The sequence below is a fragment of the Rhinichthys klamathensis genome, unplaced genomic scaffold, assembly GCF_029890125.1.
Source record: "Rhinichthys klamathensis goyatoka isolate OS25496 unplaced genomic scaffold, OSU_Roscu_1.1 h1tg000064l_1, whole genome shotgun sequence".
Taxonomy (NCBI): Eukaryota; Metazoa; Chordata; class Actinopteri; order Cypriniformes; family Leuciscidae; genus Rhinichthys; species Rhinichthys klamathensis.
In genome coordinates this window covers 2,369,104-2,386,521 of record NW_026606607.1, presented here as the reverse complement: position 1 = coordinate 2,386,521, position 17,418 = coordinate 2,369,104, and the positions used below count along the sequence as shown (strand labels likewise).

Below are 17,418 nucleotides of genomic sequence, written 5' to 3'. Positions count from 1 at the left end.
TCCAGTTCGGGCATTAGATGCCTACGTTCAAAGGGCTGCCCTGTGGCGTAAGTCTGAACAATTATTTGTCTGCTTTGGGTGACTCAGGAGAGGGTGCCCTGCATCTAAACAGGTGATGAGCAAATGGATAGTCGAGGCTATATCATTGGCTTATGAAGCGGCCGGTCAGCCTTCACCTATGGCTGTACGGGCCCATTCTACAAGGAGTATGGCGGCCTCTACGGCCTTAATTTCGGGTGTTTCCCTTCCTGATATTTGTAATGCGGCAGGATGGTCCTCTCCGCATACATTTGTCAGGTTTTATGACCTTGACCTCTCCACTCCAGGGGCGAGGTTGCTTGCTTCTTAGTGTGCGCAGGACTTCACACAGAACGGGCATTTGTCACTATGGCATAGTGGGTATGGGGTTCCCACCGCGTCTCAAACGCAGCTCGAGTTCCCTTGAAAGGGAACGTCTCAGGTTACGTATGTAACCCTGGTTCCCTGATAGGGAACGAGACGCTGCGTTCGTCTGCCATACTTCCTGCATGCCCTGATCGACTTGCTTCAGACTTTTCAGAAGCTGTTGCGGTCTGTTTTCAGGGGTGCTTTATAGTTTCCTGGTCTATGACGTCACCTATGACGTATCGGGCTTCCATTGGTATGATTTTACACGTGCTTCATGACGCAATCACGCAGAGCGTTCTCACCGCGTCTCAAACGCAGCGTCTCGTTCCCCATCAGGGAACCAGGGTTACATACGTAACCTGAGACGTTGCCAGGGTGTTGCTATGCTGCGGCTGAGGTTTTCTGGGTGTTTGCTAGGTGGTTGATCACTGGCCTAAATCAAAAGAGCTCATCATTCTGGTCGATATGACTCGGAGGTCCTTCGTTCATTGCAAATTTTGCCATTTTATTCTTACAGCAAAGTTTAGTTCTATCCCTAATTAAACACACATAAACCAGCTAAACAAGATCTTCAGGATAACTAGAGACTGCCAGGCAGGTGTGTTGGAGCTAAACTCTGCAGGAAAGTGGTCTCTAAGAGCAGGATTGGACACCCCTGACCATATCGTTTGATATCGAGAACCGGTTCCATTGTTGTTCTCCAAAATTTCAAGCGCAAGAAGACCCGCATGCTGTTTTCTGTGCTGCACACACATCCAAAGTGCACTCAGAGAAAAAGTGAGCACAAAGTGCAAAACAGAGCGTCGCCATTCGGGCTCCTCCGCAATTGAGGGGTACCTGGGTGGCGGTCGCAGTCTAGCCAGTTAGAGACATGCAAGATCTGAGGACTGTTTTATCTCTAAAATAGCTTGGACAAAGAAGCAGCCCTGACGCCGAGGCGATCAGGCTTCTAAGGGTGGTCCTCTCTGGGGTAGGGACGGTTTTGAGAAATCGTTTCTCCTCAGCGCCCTTTGGGGTGCGACTCTCTGAGGAGGGTCGCAGCACTGCCAGTTCGGTCTCCCTGCCGGTTCAACCGTTTCAGGGCACCAAGGTGTCAGTGTCCCCAAACGCGCCTTCAAATAAGAAAAAAGAAGAGCAGTCAGTTCGGTTTCCCTGCCGGTTCACCGTTTCAGGGCGCCGAAGTGCCTGCTTTTTTCAACGATCCTCCGAGGAGGGTCGTAGGAACTAAGCTAGTTAGAGGTAGGCAAGATCTGAGGACTGTCATCATCTCTAATAAAGCTTAGACAAGAAGTCCTGTCGCAAAAAACGAGGCTATCAGGCTTCTGAGGGCTCCTCCAGGGCAGGGACGGTTTTGAGAAATCGTTTCTCCTCGGCGACCTCTGGGGTGCGACTCTCTGAGGAGGGTCGCAGCGCTGCCAGTTCGGTTGTTCCCTGCCGGTTCGCCGTTCAGGGCACCGAGGTGTCAGCGTCCCCATACGATCCTCCAAAGAGGATCGTAGAACGTCAGTTTGGTTGTTCCCTGCCGGTTCGCCGCTTCAGGGCACCGTAGTGACTGTTCAACCAAGGGACGGTTTTGAGAAATCGATCATGAGTGGTCGCTCGGCGAATGGCGGACAACACACTGATGGTCTCGTATATCAGAGCAGATATCCTGTTGAGGCAGGGGCTGAGGCCCAGGGATTGGAGTCTTCACCCCGAGGTGGTGGAGCTTCTTAGGGAGAACTTTGGTCAACTAAAGTCAAATCGACCTTTCACATCATTTGCACAACGCTTTGCTCTATTTGGTTCTCCCTCACACATCCAGCTCCGCTTGGACTGGATGTGATGTATTAGGTGTGGTAGACGCTACACCGGTATGCATTTCCCGATATCTTTGCTCCTGAGAGTTCACCCTCATTTGGAGTTTGGATACTGTGGGCTCGGCCTCTGAGGGGGCCCGGCTCATAAAATCCGGTCTCTCGACTGAGGTCGTTGAGACCATTCTCCAATCCAGAGCTCCTTCCACAAGAAAACTATATGCATTGAAATGGAAATTATTCTCCACCTGGTGTGGTGAACGTCAGTTAGATCCTGTTAACTGGGGGGGGGGGGGGGGTACTTCTATCGGGAGAGATCCTCTTATTACTCGTTTTCTCCGTGGTACACTGAGGTTGAGACCTGCACTGCACTCTAGAGCACCGGCTTGGGATTTGGCCATTCTACTTGAGGGTCTGGCTTTGGCTCCTTTCGAGCCCATTGAAGAGGTTTCAGAGGAATTCCTCACTCTAAACTTTATTTCTCCTTGCTATTTCGTCTATCAAGAGATTTGGAGATTAGCATGCCCTGTCGGTTGCTCCATGTTTGGAATTTGCACCTGGTATGGTGAAGGCATTTCTCTACCCTAGACCGGGTTATGTTCCTAAGGTCCCAGTTAATGTTGGGGGCCCAATAGTGCTGCAGGCCTTTTATCCTCCACCTTTTAATACCCCAGATCAGGAACAACTGAACCTGTTATGTCCAGTTCGGGCATTAGATGCCTACGTTCACAGGGCTGCCCTGTGGCGTAAGTCTGAACAATTATTTGTCTGCTTTGGGTCACTCAGGAGAGGGTGCCCTGCATCTAAACAGGTGATGAGCAAATGGATAGTCGAGGCTATATCATTGGCTTATGAAGCGGCCGGTCAGCCTTCACCTATGGCTGTACGGGCCCATTCTACAAGGAGTATGGCGGCCTCTACGGCCTTAATTTCGGGTGTTTCCCTTCCTGATATTTGTAATGCGGCAGGATGGTCCTCTCCGCATACATTTGTCAGGTTTTATGACCTTGACCTCTCCACTCCAGGGGCGAGGTTGCTTGCTTCTTAGTGTGCGCAGGACTTCACACAGAACGGGCATTTGTCACTATGGCATAGTGGGTATGGGGTTCCCACCGCGTCTCAAACGCAGCTCGAGTTCCCTTGAAAGGGAACGTCTCAGGTTACGTTTGTAACCCTGGTTCCCTGATAGGGAACGAGACGCTGCGTTCGTCTGCCATACTTCCTGCATGCCCTGATCGACTTGCTTCAGACTTTTCAGAAGCTGTTGCGGTCTGTTTTCAGGGGTGCTTTATAGTTTCCTGGTCTATGACGTCACCTATGACGTATCGGGCTTCCATTGGTATGATTTTACACGTGCTTCATGACGCAATCACGCAGAGCGTTCTCACCGCGTCTCAAACGCAGCGTCTCGTTCCCCATCAGGGAACCAGGGTTACATACGTAACCTGAGACGTTGCCAGGGTGTTGCTATGCTGCGGCTGAGGTTTTCTGGGTGTTTGCTAGGTGGTTGATCACTGGCCTAAATCAAAAGAGCTCATCATTCTGGTCGATATGACTCGGAGGTCCTTCGTTCATTGCAAATTTTGCCATTTTATTCTTACAGCAAAGTTTAGTTCTATCCCTAATTAAACACACATAAACCAGCTAAACAAGATCTTCAGGATAACTAGAGACTGCCAGGCAGGTGTGTTGGAGCTAAACTCTGCAGGAAAGTGGTCTCTAAGAGCAGGATTGGACACCCCTGACCATATCGTTTGATATCGAGAACCGGTTCCATTGTTGTTCTCCAAAATTTCAAGCGCAAGAAGACCCGCATGCTGTTTTCTGTGCTGCACACACATCCAAAGTGCACTCAGAGAAAAAGTGATTTTGAACCATCCAATCACAAAAAGACTTGCGCACTGTTTTCTGTGCTGCGCACACATGCGCTCTGCGTCTGAAAACTGATAAATGCTGCCTTCGGAGGACGCATTACAAGGTCGGAAGGCATCAAGGCATGTCTGAATGCAATGTTAGTTTCACTTTCTGTCTTCTGAGATACCTTCATCTGATCGATTTTTGAAGGCAGCATAGATGTATCCTTTGCTGCCTTTGATATCCCACAATCCAGAGCTTTCTATTCTGTGACAGTTGAGCTAGAAAAATAAAGATGGTGTCTGAAAGTTGCGGCTGTGGTCAGTTTGTGTGTAAATGTACATTTTTGATAAACATTTTCCACTTATAATGTCATTTCTTGCGAGAAATTACTATTGCAGTCAATAAATATTCTTAGTTTTCACCAAAGCTCGCTCTATTTTGCTGTAGAATATTAAACCGTTACACTGCCTCAGAAGTCTGTCCGAAATCAGTTTCGTGAGGAAACTTCGCACACAAACGCTGACTGCAAAGTCATTGCCTGATAGGGCAGCGAGGCAACAGGTCAGCTGCCTAAATTTCGGACAAAGAAAACATGTGTAACAGTATATTGGATCCGTGCAGCTCTTAACAGCAGCCTAATATTCCTGCTGCCGCCTCTATAATAACGTCAATCAAACAACAAAAGACAAAGAGAAAATTAACTCGCTGTTCTTGACTGAATAACTTTTGTAACTGTATATGTAATGTATATTTTATTAATAAAGTGCAGTGTTATTTTACATTTGATTTAAGTTTCTGCATCTGAATACCTGAAAATCTTAAAACACTGTTTATTTCACTCGTATCTTTGTTTAGTTGTATTTATTTGTGCAATTGCACATTTTTTATTTGTGCTTTTTTAATACCCGAGTGTTTACTTGTCTTTAATAATGCTTGAAATTTATATAAGTTAGGCTAGTTGTTTTTGCTATGGTATTTTTAAACCATAGGGAAAAGTTCCTTGTGTAAGTGTTCTTTAGCCTGTTGATTTTTGTTCATGGTATCAGCTACAATGAAATGCTTTGCAATAAGACTAAGAATAAATGTGCATGATATCTACGTTTAATTTTTTTTTTTTTTTTTACTTTATTGGAATCGAAATTAGGAATCAATAAGAATCAGAATCGATAAGCATAATCGTAATCATTAAAATTCAAATAATACCCAAATCTAACCAAAAAATCAAAGCAAATCTTATGTCTGATCACTCAAAAAACTTTTTAAACTAAGTTACCTGCTGAGTTACCTTGAAATGGGAGGAATTGTTTATAATAGAGGTCTTCACCCCTGCTCATGGAGACCCACTGTCCTGCAAAGTTTATTTCCAACCTGCTTCAGCACATTGATTAGCTCGATTAGAGGATATTGTAGCTAAACTCTGCAGGACAGTAGGTCCTCAGGGGTATGGTTGAAGACCTCTGTGTTATAACAGTCAGGGTTTGAAATGAACTTTTTTAATCACCACCCAATATGGCTACTAAATTTTTAAGTTAACTACCATTCAGAACTTCTATAGTCAAAATAAAATGATCAGAAATAAACCAGATTATCAGTGACAGCTTAGATTTAAATATCTTTATTATTTCATATAATTCTAAATCATTGTTTTACTTTCATTAAATCACTGTTTGCGGATTCCATTCAAATAAAATAAAATGGAAATAAAAACAAAATTATCTGTGACTTCTCTTATAATTCCCATGAGTTTACCTGCACGTAGCAAAAGATGCTAGGGCGCCATGCCAGTATTATCAGGCAGAAATACTTTAGAAAATGTAGTTTAAAAGAAGAACAATGCATTATGTCTACACAAAAGCTAAGCAAACTTGCCATTCTGTAAGTACTGTTAGTAATCACTGATCTTATTATACTGTCTGTCTAACAGATTCACCATTTGTGACCCTACCGGGTGAAAGTTCAACCAGCTCTTTCTCTACTCTAACCGCAATTAAACCTACTTTCAAGATGAAAACAGCAAAGGTCAACATGTAACTTACATTCTTTTCTTAAATGGTCGATGAACATTTTGTTGAATAAGTCCATATTGACTCTGTTGAGGCAGTCGTGCCGTGTGAACACTTGTGGAGGAGTTAACCACAGCTAAAGCTAATCTCAGCAAGCCATGCCTGGCACTAGAAACAATGCTAAGCAGCAGAAGATATGTTGGGATTAAGAGGAATTAGTTGACTACGCCATGAGCCTTTCCTCATTTAGATTCTCATTGATAAAGGTGCCAAAGCTAGTTAGAACTACTAAGAATATAATGCCAGGGGGACTACCTCTCTAACCCAAAGAAAGTAACTAGACAGAGTAGCTTAGGAAGCATCATTATCCTTTTGTTAAGGGTTGTACACCAAAGAAAGCTGTTTCATGCAGTGTTTAGTATTTACATAACCCAGTACTTTTGCCATTTTTTCTAGAGTACAAATTAATGGCCCATTAATTTTTTAAGCAAAAAAGGCACACATTCCATTTTCTTTAGAATGAAAGATTATGTATGTAGTTTCCTTAAAATTGTAACATTATTTGGAACATTTATTAACATAAAAAAAAAAAAGTTTACATGGTGGAAGGACAAGTAGATAAATCATGAGACAGATAAATCATACTTATCTGACCGTTATCAGTTTGTAGCAGTAAATGAAGAGATGTCTTATTATTAGGGATGGGACGATACACTTAAACTCACGATACTGCACCTCGATATGCCAGGGTCACGATACGATACGTCACGATACGATATCAAAAAAGGAAAAAAATATTACTGTATAACAACAACTTATTCATTTGCTTTGGCCGCCAAAGCAAATGTGTGTCCCGCCAAAGCCTTTTTTGATCGGCGAGTGATGTAGAATGAATTGACTGCTGCGCTTGACAATGACAGGGCGCATAACGAGCAGAGAGAGAGAGAGAGAGAGCGCCTCGATGCGTTTCGTCACGTTTTGTATCGCGATATTTCGTCAAACGATATTTCGTCCCATCCCTATGTCTTATCGATCACAAGTTCAGTATGGCGTACCACAAGGCTCAGTACTAGGACCGCTGCCGTTCACTCTGTACATGCTACCATTAGGAGATACACATAACACACTATAGACTTCCTTAATTCAAAATTAGGCTGCATAGTTTAGATCAGCCGGAACCGGGAACACGTCCTGTAAATCCTGATGTACTTGGTACATCATAAGAAGGATGGCGTCTACGCTAATATTAGTCTCTCTGTTTATCCCGAGGGACCCTCTATGGTGGACCTGCGCCTGGACCCATCCCAACTCATCCTGAAGTGCCAGCCTCATCAGCCCTGTGAAGGCCTCATCGACACGACAGCCATCGGCACTGATCCTCAACAACTCGTCTCCATACAGGCGTGATTACTTCGATTTCCAAACAAATGGAAATGGATAAATACTCTAAATGTTCCGATCCAATCTGATTGTAATGCTGCCCGAATCATACACTGTTCCTTCGTTGGCCAGAGGAGAACTGGCCCTCCAACTGAGTCTGGGTTCTCCCAAGGTTTTTTTCTCCATTCTGTCACCTGATGGAGTTTTGGTTCCTTGCCACTGTTGCCTTGGCTTTTGGCTTGCTTAGTTGGGGACATTTAATATTCAACAATATTATTGATATCGTTGACGCAATTTTCTTATAGAAACAAACTTTGTTGTATTATTTTCATGTTATCACTGTGAAGCTGCTTTGATACAATCTGTATTGTAAAAAGCGCTATATAAATAAAGGTGACTTGACTTGACAAGTAAATCCAAGTTTCCATTTTCTTAATTTTTCACAAATTGTAGTGCTGGCTGTATTTTTTCTATAATTCGCTCAATCATTCAACCCAGTCAATCATTACTAGAGTTAATGTGTTAAGAAAATGATCAAACAGAAATATACGCTTATCAACCGCTACAAACCAACGCTTGGTCCCAAATTAATTAGCTCCCTACTGAGGGACATTTTAATCTAGGCTACATCTGCAATCCTATTACCTACTCCTGCAACATTTGTTTTTTGTCAGTGGCTCCTTTTGCTTAATTTCAAGTTCCTTCATATTTTGCACCCATTTGTAGAAAGTGACAATTAAGTTAATATGTTTCAGTATCAGTACTATACAGTCAAAGGGAGCATGTTGGTCTGCCTGCTTTCGGAAAAAAACAGCATAAATTATATCAACAAGTTTAAAAAAAAACCAAACCTGTTATAAAATGTCATTTGAGCATGATAGGACATTATCAGTCATTACTTATGCCATTAGCCTTCTAAATTAGCCTTCTAAATTAGAGATTAGCCTTCTAAACAGCGAGGCAACGTTGCATGTAACTGAGCACATGTACAGCTCAATGTATAGTAGCCGAGGAACTTCCAGACATGTTTAATAATGAATGGAGCTTCTATATGTTACAAAACTCCATGACACAGAGACACAGGAGAAACCAAAAGATAAGACTAGCGCACCTTAGCATTCACAAATTACAAGACATTGGGTGTGAGTATGTAACATGACCTCCCCTACCTGAGGTACTTAGAGGTTATTAGATGCATTAGCGTATGCATTTTTAAATGGCCTTGCAAAGGCAAGCATCACTATTGCTGCTCATACTTAGGGTTTGAGGCATTAATGATAATGGACTCTTTTCATGTGGGCCATTAAGCAAACACCAAGCAGCCACACAGAACACCATAACAACCACCACACTCTGGCAACCTCCCAGAACACCTTTGTTCTCAACTCTTGCCCTCAAGGTCCACATTCTAGCAAAGTTTAGCTCCAACCTTGATCATACTCACCTGCCAGTATCTTTACGTGTGTTCACACCATGTCGTAATTCCACGATTTAAACTTGTAAAAAAAACGTTCACGACCTCGTAGAGCTCGTAATTACAGCCTGTACGTATTCTGAGAGCTCCTACTTGTACCACCTGACCGTTGCAGATTCATTTAGGCGTTGATAGCGGAGCCATATTGTCCGAGGACGTGAACAGCTCTGAATTTAACGTCACATGTTGTCATCTCGAGACTACGATAATTATCACATGGCGTGAACGCAGCATTTCTAGTAATCCTGAATCCTTGATTAGCTTGTTCAGTTGTGTTTGATTAGGGTTGGAGCTAAACTTTGCAGGAAAGTGGACCTCGAGTGCCAGAGATGAGAACCCCCACCCTAACCTTTTGGCAGCAAGACTCACCTTGAAGCAATCAAAAGTGAAGTAGGCTATGTAGGGCTGCACGATTAATCGAATTTTAATCACGATCACGATTTTGGCTTCCCACGATCAAATTCGCAACATGACATCATGACTTTGCGTAAACATACACGCCACTTTCAATTCAAGTGGCGTGTTATCTATACGCATTTTGAGCTATCCGCGTGTATGTCCACGCCGAAATCTTTTGCGTGTATGTCTACGCCGTTAAATGTCCGAGTGATTCCGCGTGTATGTGTACGCCGTTAAATGTCCGAGCGAAACGAAGCAAAATCTATATCTACATCTGTGGAGCGATATTTCTTTTCCTAGGATGGTAGGAGAAGACTCATAAATGGTATTAACCCCAGTGACGGGTAGGTTTAGGGACGGGGTTGGGGTAGGTCATATATTTATATATACATAATACAGTAATATAACGTTAAGTCAAAGGCGTTGATAAACACGCTGAAAAGCGATTATGCGTGTTGATAGCACGCCAAAAATGAAAATACGAATTGGCGTGTCATACATACGCCATTTCATGAGATCAGTCTGAAATTCGCGTGATCGAGCGATATTTTAAATGCGTCATTCAGTTCACAGAAAGCTTTTTTTTTGCCAATCTAGCGCACCGTAAACCAGTGTCTGATCACGTGCCTCCATGAGCCCAGGTGCGCGAGAGAGACCTACGGTCTGCGTGCGAGCGACAGTGCACGAGAGAGACCGCGAGTGTGTCTGCGTGCGAGCAACAGCGCGCGCCTACCGATTGTGTCGCGCGCGAGAGAGACTGAGTGACAGTGCGCGTGAGAGACCGAGTGTGAGCATTAGTAAATTGCATTAGTAAATTGGTACATACTACATATATATATTTACTATTTATACCATGGTCTGGGTGAATACTCGATTCTGATTGGCTGCAGGGTGTCCGTTAAAAAGTGATAGAGGACACCTAAAGTAGTTCTGGTGAAACTGCCTGTTTACCATTCGAAATTAATAAATAAATGCGCTGCCTACAACAGCTGTGTGAGTAACCATAGCAACAGGCAGTCAACGTTAGTTAGATATTACATAGCCTACTACAATGAGCGACTTCGTTCGTTATTTCATCTTCAGTCTCTCACGGACTGACGGAGCCCAGTAAGCCCGCAGACTGCTCTCGCATCGATGGCCTGTCACCGACTTTATTTGACGGCTCTCCAGTCCAGCATCGGAGAGTCGACCTACAGCGGTGCTTCGGAGGCTGTGGTTAGTGTAGACTAGTGTAACACAAAGTGTTTTATGTGCAATAAAAAAATAACTATGCCTACCTTTGTGTTTCATGAAAAAAAAAATGCATTTTTGAACCTGAAGGGTTCTACAAGCTGAGCGGACTATAAATATCTCAAGTTGCTAAATAAATCGTCAGGCAAGTTATTATTTGAAAAAACTAGATTTAGCCTAATTAAAATATAAACTAATGTTTTAAAAATGTTTTATTTGGCAAGTGACCATGGTATAAGCGGGTTAATGCCCTTCGAGGTGACCGTTGTCAGGTTTTAATGGACTTCGGCGGAGGCAACCGCCCTCCGCTGCGCGTCGGCCGGTTTACACCTCGCCGTCGTCCATTAAAACCTGACAACGGACACCTCGTCGGGCATTAACCCTTACATAAGAGGCATGGAAGTTCGATTAATGGACTCCAATAATCAGTCCTACAAACGTCTTGTTTTGACCTATTGTTTAACAAATAGAAATAATTTGAGCACATAAACTTTCACATGGAGAATTAAATAGATTAAATTTATGCAGTAAGACTTCACAACTAATCACTGACACTGTAGGCCTACCACAACATTTTACATTTATTAAGCGTCAAATAACAATGACTCTGAATTTCATCCATTAATCGAACTTCCATAGTGCAGTTCTGCCTTGAAATGTTCTCATTTGGTTACATTCTGTTATGGAATATTTGTTTTTTTATTGATTGTATATTTTGCGTGTTTTATTCACATCCATTATGCAGGTACAATGCAAGTTTATATTTTGCTTCCTAAAATAGATTTACACAATGTAAAATGTAAAATAGTGCCCTGTTGAAGTTTTGCTACATTTTCTTTATTGTTTTCTTTATTCTTTAAGGAGATGCACTGAATTTTGGTGAATAAGAGGACCTATTTTATTTAGATACACATACATTAGCAGAAATGTAGCACAATATGGATGTGAAAGCAGTTATAATTAGCCTATGTGGCAATAAAATTTGTTTTGGTTAAAATCAACAAATAATCGTGATAATTAATCGTGATCGCAATATTGATCAAAATAATCGTGATTATCATTTTGGCCCAAATCGTGCAGCCCTAAGGCTATGTATGTTTGCATTAATTTTGTACCTTATTGGCACTAAATCAAAGCAAAATTTCGCTAGACACACAAGGGATAATTCACTAAGAATGAGAGCTGGTACCATTTTATTTGCACATGCTGCCTGCACTGGTTTAGCATCTGGTTAACTAAAGGATTTTTTGAAAATCAGGTAAAGTGAAAATGCTAAAATTGTGTACTACAACACATCTGGATTTGCCTGGTTATAACGATCATCTACATGATTTGCTGAATTGTTTCAGCCATCACAACACAATGTATTCTTTTATTAATACAATTCTTTTTACCACAGCGATAATAGCAAAAGGCAAATAGCAATGATCTAAATAGTACAATCCATAATGAGGCTAATTTGCATAGAAAGGAAGTGGTTTTCCATCAAAGAATGACAATGACAATTTTAATATGGCACAGCACTATTTTAGCGCTTAGCACCTAGCTAAACTGTATTGCGGGTGCAGCGTTTTGCACTGAAATACTGTGCACAAAAGTGGTGCAGTTGTAAATGTAGTGCAATAGTGAATTCACCCAACATTTGCATACCTGTTTTGGCCAGATGTCATCTCTGCCTGGTTTGCATCCAGAGAGCAACTTCATGAAAGTGCTCAGCACTCTGAAACATTACAAGATAATGCATTTTGCTCTATGGTAAGGCTTGTCTCCTTATTTCACCTTTTTAAAGAACAAAAGTCGAAGCAACTTGAGGAGAGTAAGGAAACAGGAGCCAGGACCGCCAGGGAAAGAAAGACAAGAGACCTGAGCTAATTTACAAGGCTATGAGCGGGTTGAGGTTTCAGTTTAACCTTAGTAGGACAAAGTATACAGAGGAAAACGACTTATTGTTAGACACATTTACAGCATTACCACAAATGATCCTCAAGCCACTAAAATAAATATCAAGCTAAATTTAAGCATTTGTAGTATTTGCAAAAAATATTAGAAATTAGATAAGGAAATACAAGCATTGTTTTATGAATATACATTATAAATATGCACATTAAGAAGTCAACAATAGCAACTTTTTATCCTACATGTTTAGTTACTACAAGCATTTTACATTTAACCTCACTTATTATAAATAGATGTACTGCAAAAATACCCAGCCATTACTATCTACACCAACTGCTTCCCAAGGTCAATTATTGTCATTGAATCAAAAACATGTAACTGATCTTTACCTGACACTTTAGATGCAAATCAGAACCACATCCCTATATACTTTCTTGTTGTGGCTAAGACATCTATTACACACAGGCACATGTACACGTACACATTCAAAGCAACAAATTGCAGTCAAACCCACACCTGAATTTAAGCAAATCGGTCGCATTTGGTTATCTAGCCCTGCCCTTAGTTAATCTAAGGCATTGAAAGAAATGCTTTCAGTATAACTTATACACCTCAAATGCAATACAGATAGTTCCACGGATAGCTCTAATGCTTTGTCTTTTGTAAAAACAAACCAAGTTTTTCTATATTTGCAAAGAACAACAATATATTTAATAATACTGCAGTTTCTCGAACTCTAAAATAACCTAAGAACACCTGCTTTAAGATCTAAACTTTCACACAAAAGGTAAAAGCCCACACCATGCGAGTAAACTAACTTCAACTTACAGTTCGCCGCTGCCTCTACATGCTCAGGTATCAATCAGTCATAGCCTCCCGTTGCAGAGGAAGGAGACTGTGCTTGTTACAGCCTACAGTTAGGTTATCTCTCTGTTTTATGTATTATTCATCAACAAAAAGTAACACAATATTGTACAATATCCCACCATGCTTGGCTTCTGACTGTTGCTTTAATGTCACCTCGATGTTGCTACTTGGCTAAGGTGACCTATGGACGAAGACATGCAATATCACTTGCAGATGACAGAATAAAACAGCCGTACTGTAAAAAAAAAGTGCAACAGGGCATGACACCAGACTTCAGGATATAGAGTAGTGTGATTGAGTTTCTACCTACAGTGCAGGCACTATGTAAAAGGAGGGTTAGGACAGACAGACAGGACGATTGGAGTATTATTGACAGTATTCTGTGTTTTGACTCAGCTGTTAATGACTAACAGAGCAACAGATGGTATTGCGATTGCCACTACATCCAAGTCTACACTGTTGCAAAGATTTAATGTTATATCTATCTTAGAGAGACATCTAGTGTCTCTACCTCTGGCAATGACAACACCATGACCTAGCAGACAGGGTTATTTCAGTATCAGTATGGTGAGTATAGATCATTTTATATATTAGATATTTCTGCATTTATCTAAGTTCATAGACCTTTATTGACAAAAAAATAAAAAAAAATAAAATAAAAACCTGGCCTAGTGTCTCCAATTCATCTGTCATGCATTTCATTAGAAAGGCCACCTGACTCAGCTGAGATTCAAACTACAACCTTCTTGCTGTGAGGGAACAGTGCAACCCATTGAGCCACTAAGTTACCCCTTAAAAAAGCTTTTCTAAAAAAAAAAAGAAGCTTTTTTCATGGCTATAAAACCTGCTCCATTTCGCCATTGCATAGATTTAATCGCCTTCAGCGACCTTTCACATCTCTGTCTCCTCTGAGAAGCTTCGCCGTAGAATCAAGCCAAGCAGCTAGAACGAGCCTTACTGCAGCGGACCAGCGCCTTTTCTTCTCTAAGGAAGCCGCTCTCTTCTGTTGCCGTTCTACTGCGGCTATCCGGCGACTACGCATACACTGTAACAAATTGCTGTAGATTCTACAGCAAAATTCTACAGAAATGTATTGTTTTATCATTTTACAAGTTATTACTGTAATTCGCAATGCATTATGGGTCAAAAAGAGTATTACAGTTGTTAACAGTATATTTCCCTATCAACTGTAAATTGATTTACAGGTAAGAGGTGTTTTCACTGTAGTTCATACGTTTTACAACAATTTACTGTGATGTGGCATTATGGGATTGCGCGGGCTGAATACAGGTTTGAAAACTGGTGGACTGGAGCTGTCACGGTTGATCAATTCACCGTCTCTCTCTCGTCCTGCGTGCTGTTGCGTGTGTGTGGGTGTGGCCGCTGATCATCCTTGATTAGCGGCGCCAGCTGGTTCCACTTGTTTGTCCCTTTATATGTCAGTAACTGCTGTCTCATGTTGTCAGATCGTTGTTTGGTATCCCTGGCGTGTTCCTGTTCCTGTTCCCGTGTCTGTCTTCCTGGATCGTGGATTCCCTGTGTCTCTCGTCGTGTCGGGTTGTTTGGATTACTTCACCTTCACTGGACCACAGAGCACCTTACTTGGGATTACCACCGGATCACAGAGCACCACCGTTGGATCACCGAGCACCATCACCAGTTGTCCACCGAGGTCCCTGCGTCACCTCACATCCTGCGCTGGTGTCCGCTCGACCATTCCTCTGTGTTGTGTTCCCTGTGTGTTTGTACTTTTCTGACCTTTTGAGATAATAAATAGCGTTCTTTGCAATTGCATCCTGCCTTTGTCGTTCCGTAACAGAACGATCTGACCACATCATGGATGCAGCAAGCGCTACGAGCTGGGATGACTTCGCTGCCATGAGCATCTCAAGAATGGATCAACAACAAGAGTCGATCGCCAACACTGGTCGGGCGGTCCAAGCGCTTGTGACGCAGGTGTCCGAGCTCACCCAACAGCTTCAACAACTTAGAGATCCCACTGTGCCGCCCACACCGCCCGTTCAACCCATTCCACCGGAGTCGCATCATCAGCGAGAGCCAAGACTTCCTACACCAGAAGGGTATGCAGGTGAACCTGAATATTGCAGAGCTTTCCTGACTCGTTGCTCTATGCATTTTGCCTTACAGCCCCAGACGTTCAGTCAAGAACAATCGAAGGTGGCGTTTGTGATCACTCTGCTCTCTGGCAAAGCGGCTCTTTGGGGAACGGCGGTGTGGGAGAATCAAGACCCATGCTGCGCCTCGTTCCAGGCACTCTCCGAGGAGATGAGGAGGGTTTTCGATCGCGCGGTAGCGGGTAGGGAGGCAGCCAGACTACTCACTGATCTCCGCCAAGGTAACGGCTCGGTGTCGGAATATTCCATCCGGTTCCGCACCCTGGCTGCAGAGTGCCGTTGGAACGAGGAGGCACAGTGGGATAGTTTCCTGCATGGGTTGGCTGACCGTGTCCAACGAGAGATCTACATGCTGGATCTACCACCTCGACTTAATGGACTCATTGAACTGGCATTGAGAGTGGATGCACGCCTGAGTAGGATGGGTCGCGTCCTACAGAACCAGCCATTTCGTGGCGCGGAGGGTTCGCGCGCTGATTACGTGGACACGGTCAGCCCCGTCTCCGATCCCGAGCCCATGCAGGTGGGTAGAGCTCGGCTTTCCCGGGAGGAGAGAGAACGGCGGAGGTCCCAGGGACTGTGCTTATACTGCGGGAGGATGGGGCACTTTATTCACTCGTGCCCAGTAAAAGATCAAGCCCGGTAGTAACTATGAGGCTACTATCGGGTGGGATCTCCGCCAGGAAGACCTCATCACCATCATCATCTACCCTCCTCCCGGTAAGACTTAGGTGGGCAACTCACACGCACGACACTAAGGCTTTACTGGACTCGGGGGCAGAAGGTAATTTTATGGACTCTGGACTGGCACAACGTCTTCACATTCCTGTTTCTACTCTCACACACAAGATCGCCGTCCACGCTCTCAATGGTCAACAACTTCCTAACATATCACATACCACTGAACCCATCACTCTCATTACATCTGGCAATCACACTGAGACAATAACATTCCTCCTCATGGACTCTCCACTTACACCCATTGTACTTGGTCACCCGTGGCTCACTCAACACAACCCCAGAGTCGATTGGGGTCACAATTCTGTATCTATGTGGAGTAATATGTGTCATGAGTCATGTCTAGTGTCTGCGTGTTCGTCTGTACCAGTCTCTGTGTTCCAGGAGGAGGCGGTGAATTTGTCGAACGTGCCCGAGGAGTACCAGGACCTGAGGGAAGTGTTCAGTAAGTCTCGTGCTGCTTCTCTTCCTCCGCATCGTCCCTATGACTGTGCCATAGATTTAGTGCCAGGTAAGTCTCCGCCTAAGGGCAAATTATATTCGCTTTCTGTCCCAGAGAGGGAGGCTATGGAGAAATATATTTCTGATTCTCTGGCATCCAGGTTCATTCGCCCTTCCTCATCTCCTGCGGGGGCGGGGTTCTTTTTTGTGGGGAAGAAGGATGGATCTCTGCGACCGTGTATTGATTACCGGGGGTTGAACAACATCACGGTAAAGAATACTTATCCTTTGCCGTTGATGTCTTCAGCCTTCGAGCGGTTACAGGGAGCATCCATCTTCACAAAACTGGATTTACGTAACGCTTATCATTTGGTTCGCATAAGGAAGGGCGATGAATGGAAGACCGCGTTCAATACCCCTAGGGGGCACTTTGAATACTTGGTCATGCCGTTCGGGCTGTCCAACTCCCCGGCGGTCTTCCAGGCACTCGTCAATGACGTGTTGAGAGATATGGTCGACCAATTCATATATGTTTACCTGGATGACATATTGATTTTTTCATCTTCTCTCCAGGAACACGTTCAGCACGTCAGACGAGTGCTTCAGAGGTTGTTAGAGAATGGGCTTTTTGTCAAGGCGGAGAAATGCGTGTTTCATGCACAGTCTGTTCCTTTCCTAGGGTACATCGTCTCGTCTGAGGGAATGCGTATGGATCCTGACAAGGTTAAGGCTGTGATTGATTGGCCAAGTCCAGATTCCCGTAAGGCCCTACAGAGGTTCCTGGGGTTCGCCAATTTTTATCGGCGTTTTATTCG

At 43.4% G+C, this 17,418-nt stretch overlaps 1 protein-coding gene across 9 annotated transcripts in view; it reads right to left on the bottom strand.

Annotated features, from left to right (window-relative positions):
• myo3a (myosin IIIA) overlaps nt 1–17,418 on the bottom strand; it is a 127,681-nt gene that overhangs the window by 87,960 nt on the left and 22,303 nt on the right. Inside the window, exon 2 of one of the 9 annotated variants that reach the window (XM_056249861.1) lies at nt 12,177–12,246. The exons of 7 other annotated variants lie outside the window; for them this stretch is intronic. In XM_056249861.1, the coding sequence (XP_056105836.1) occupies nt 12,177–12,196 (20 nt within the window). In that variant the 5' untranslated portion in view covers nt 12,197–12,246. Of the gene's footprint in view, nt 1–6,076; nt 6,210–12,176; nt 12,247–17,418 lie in introns of those variants that run through there. One more of the 9 variants, XM_056249862.1, reaches the window with a different exon arrangement.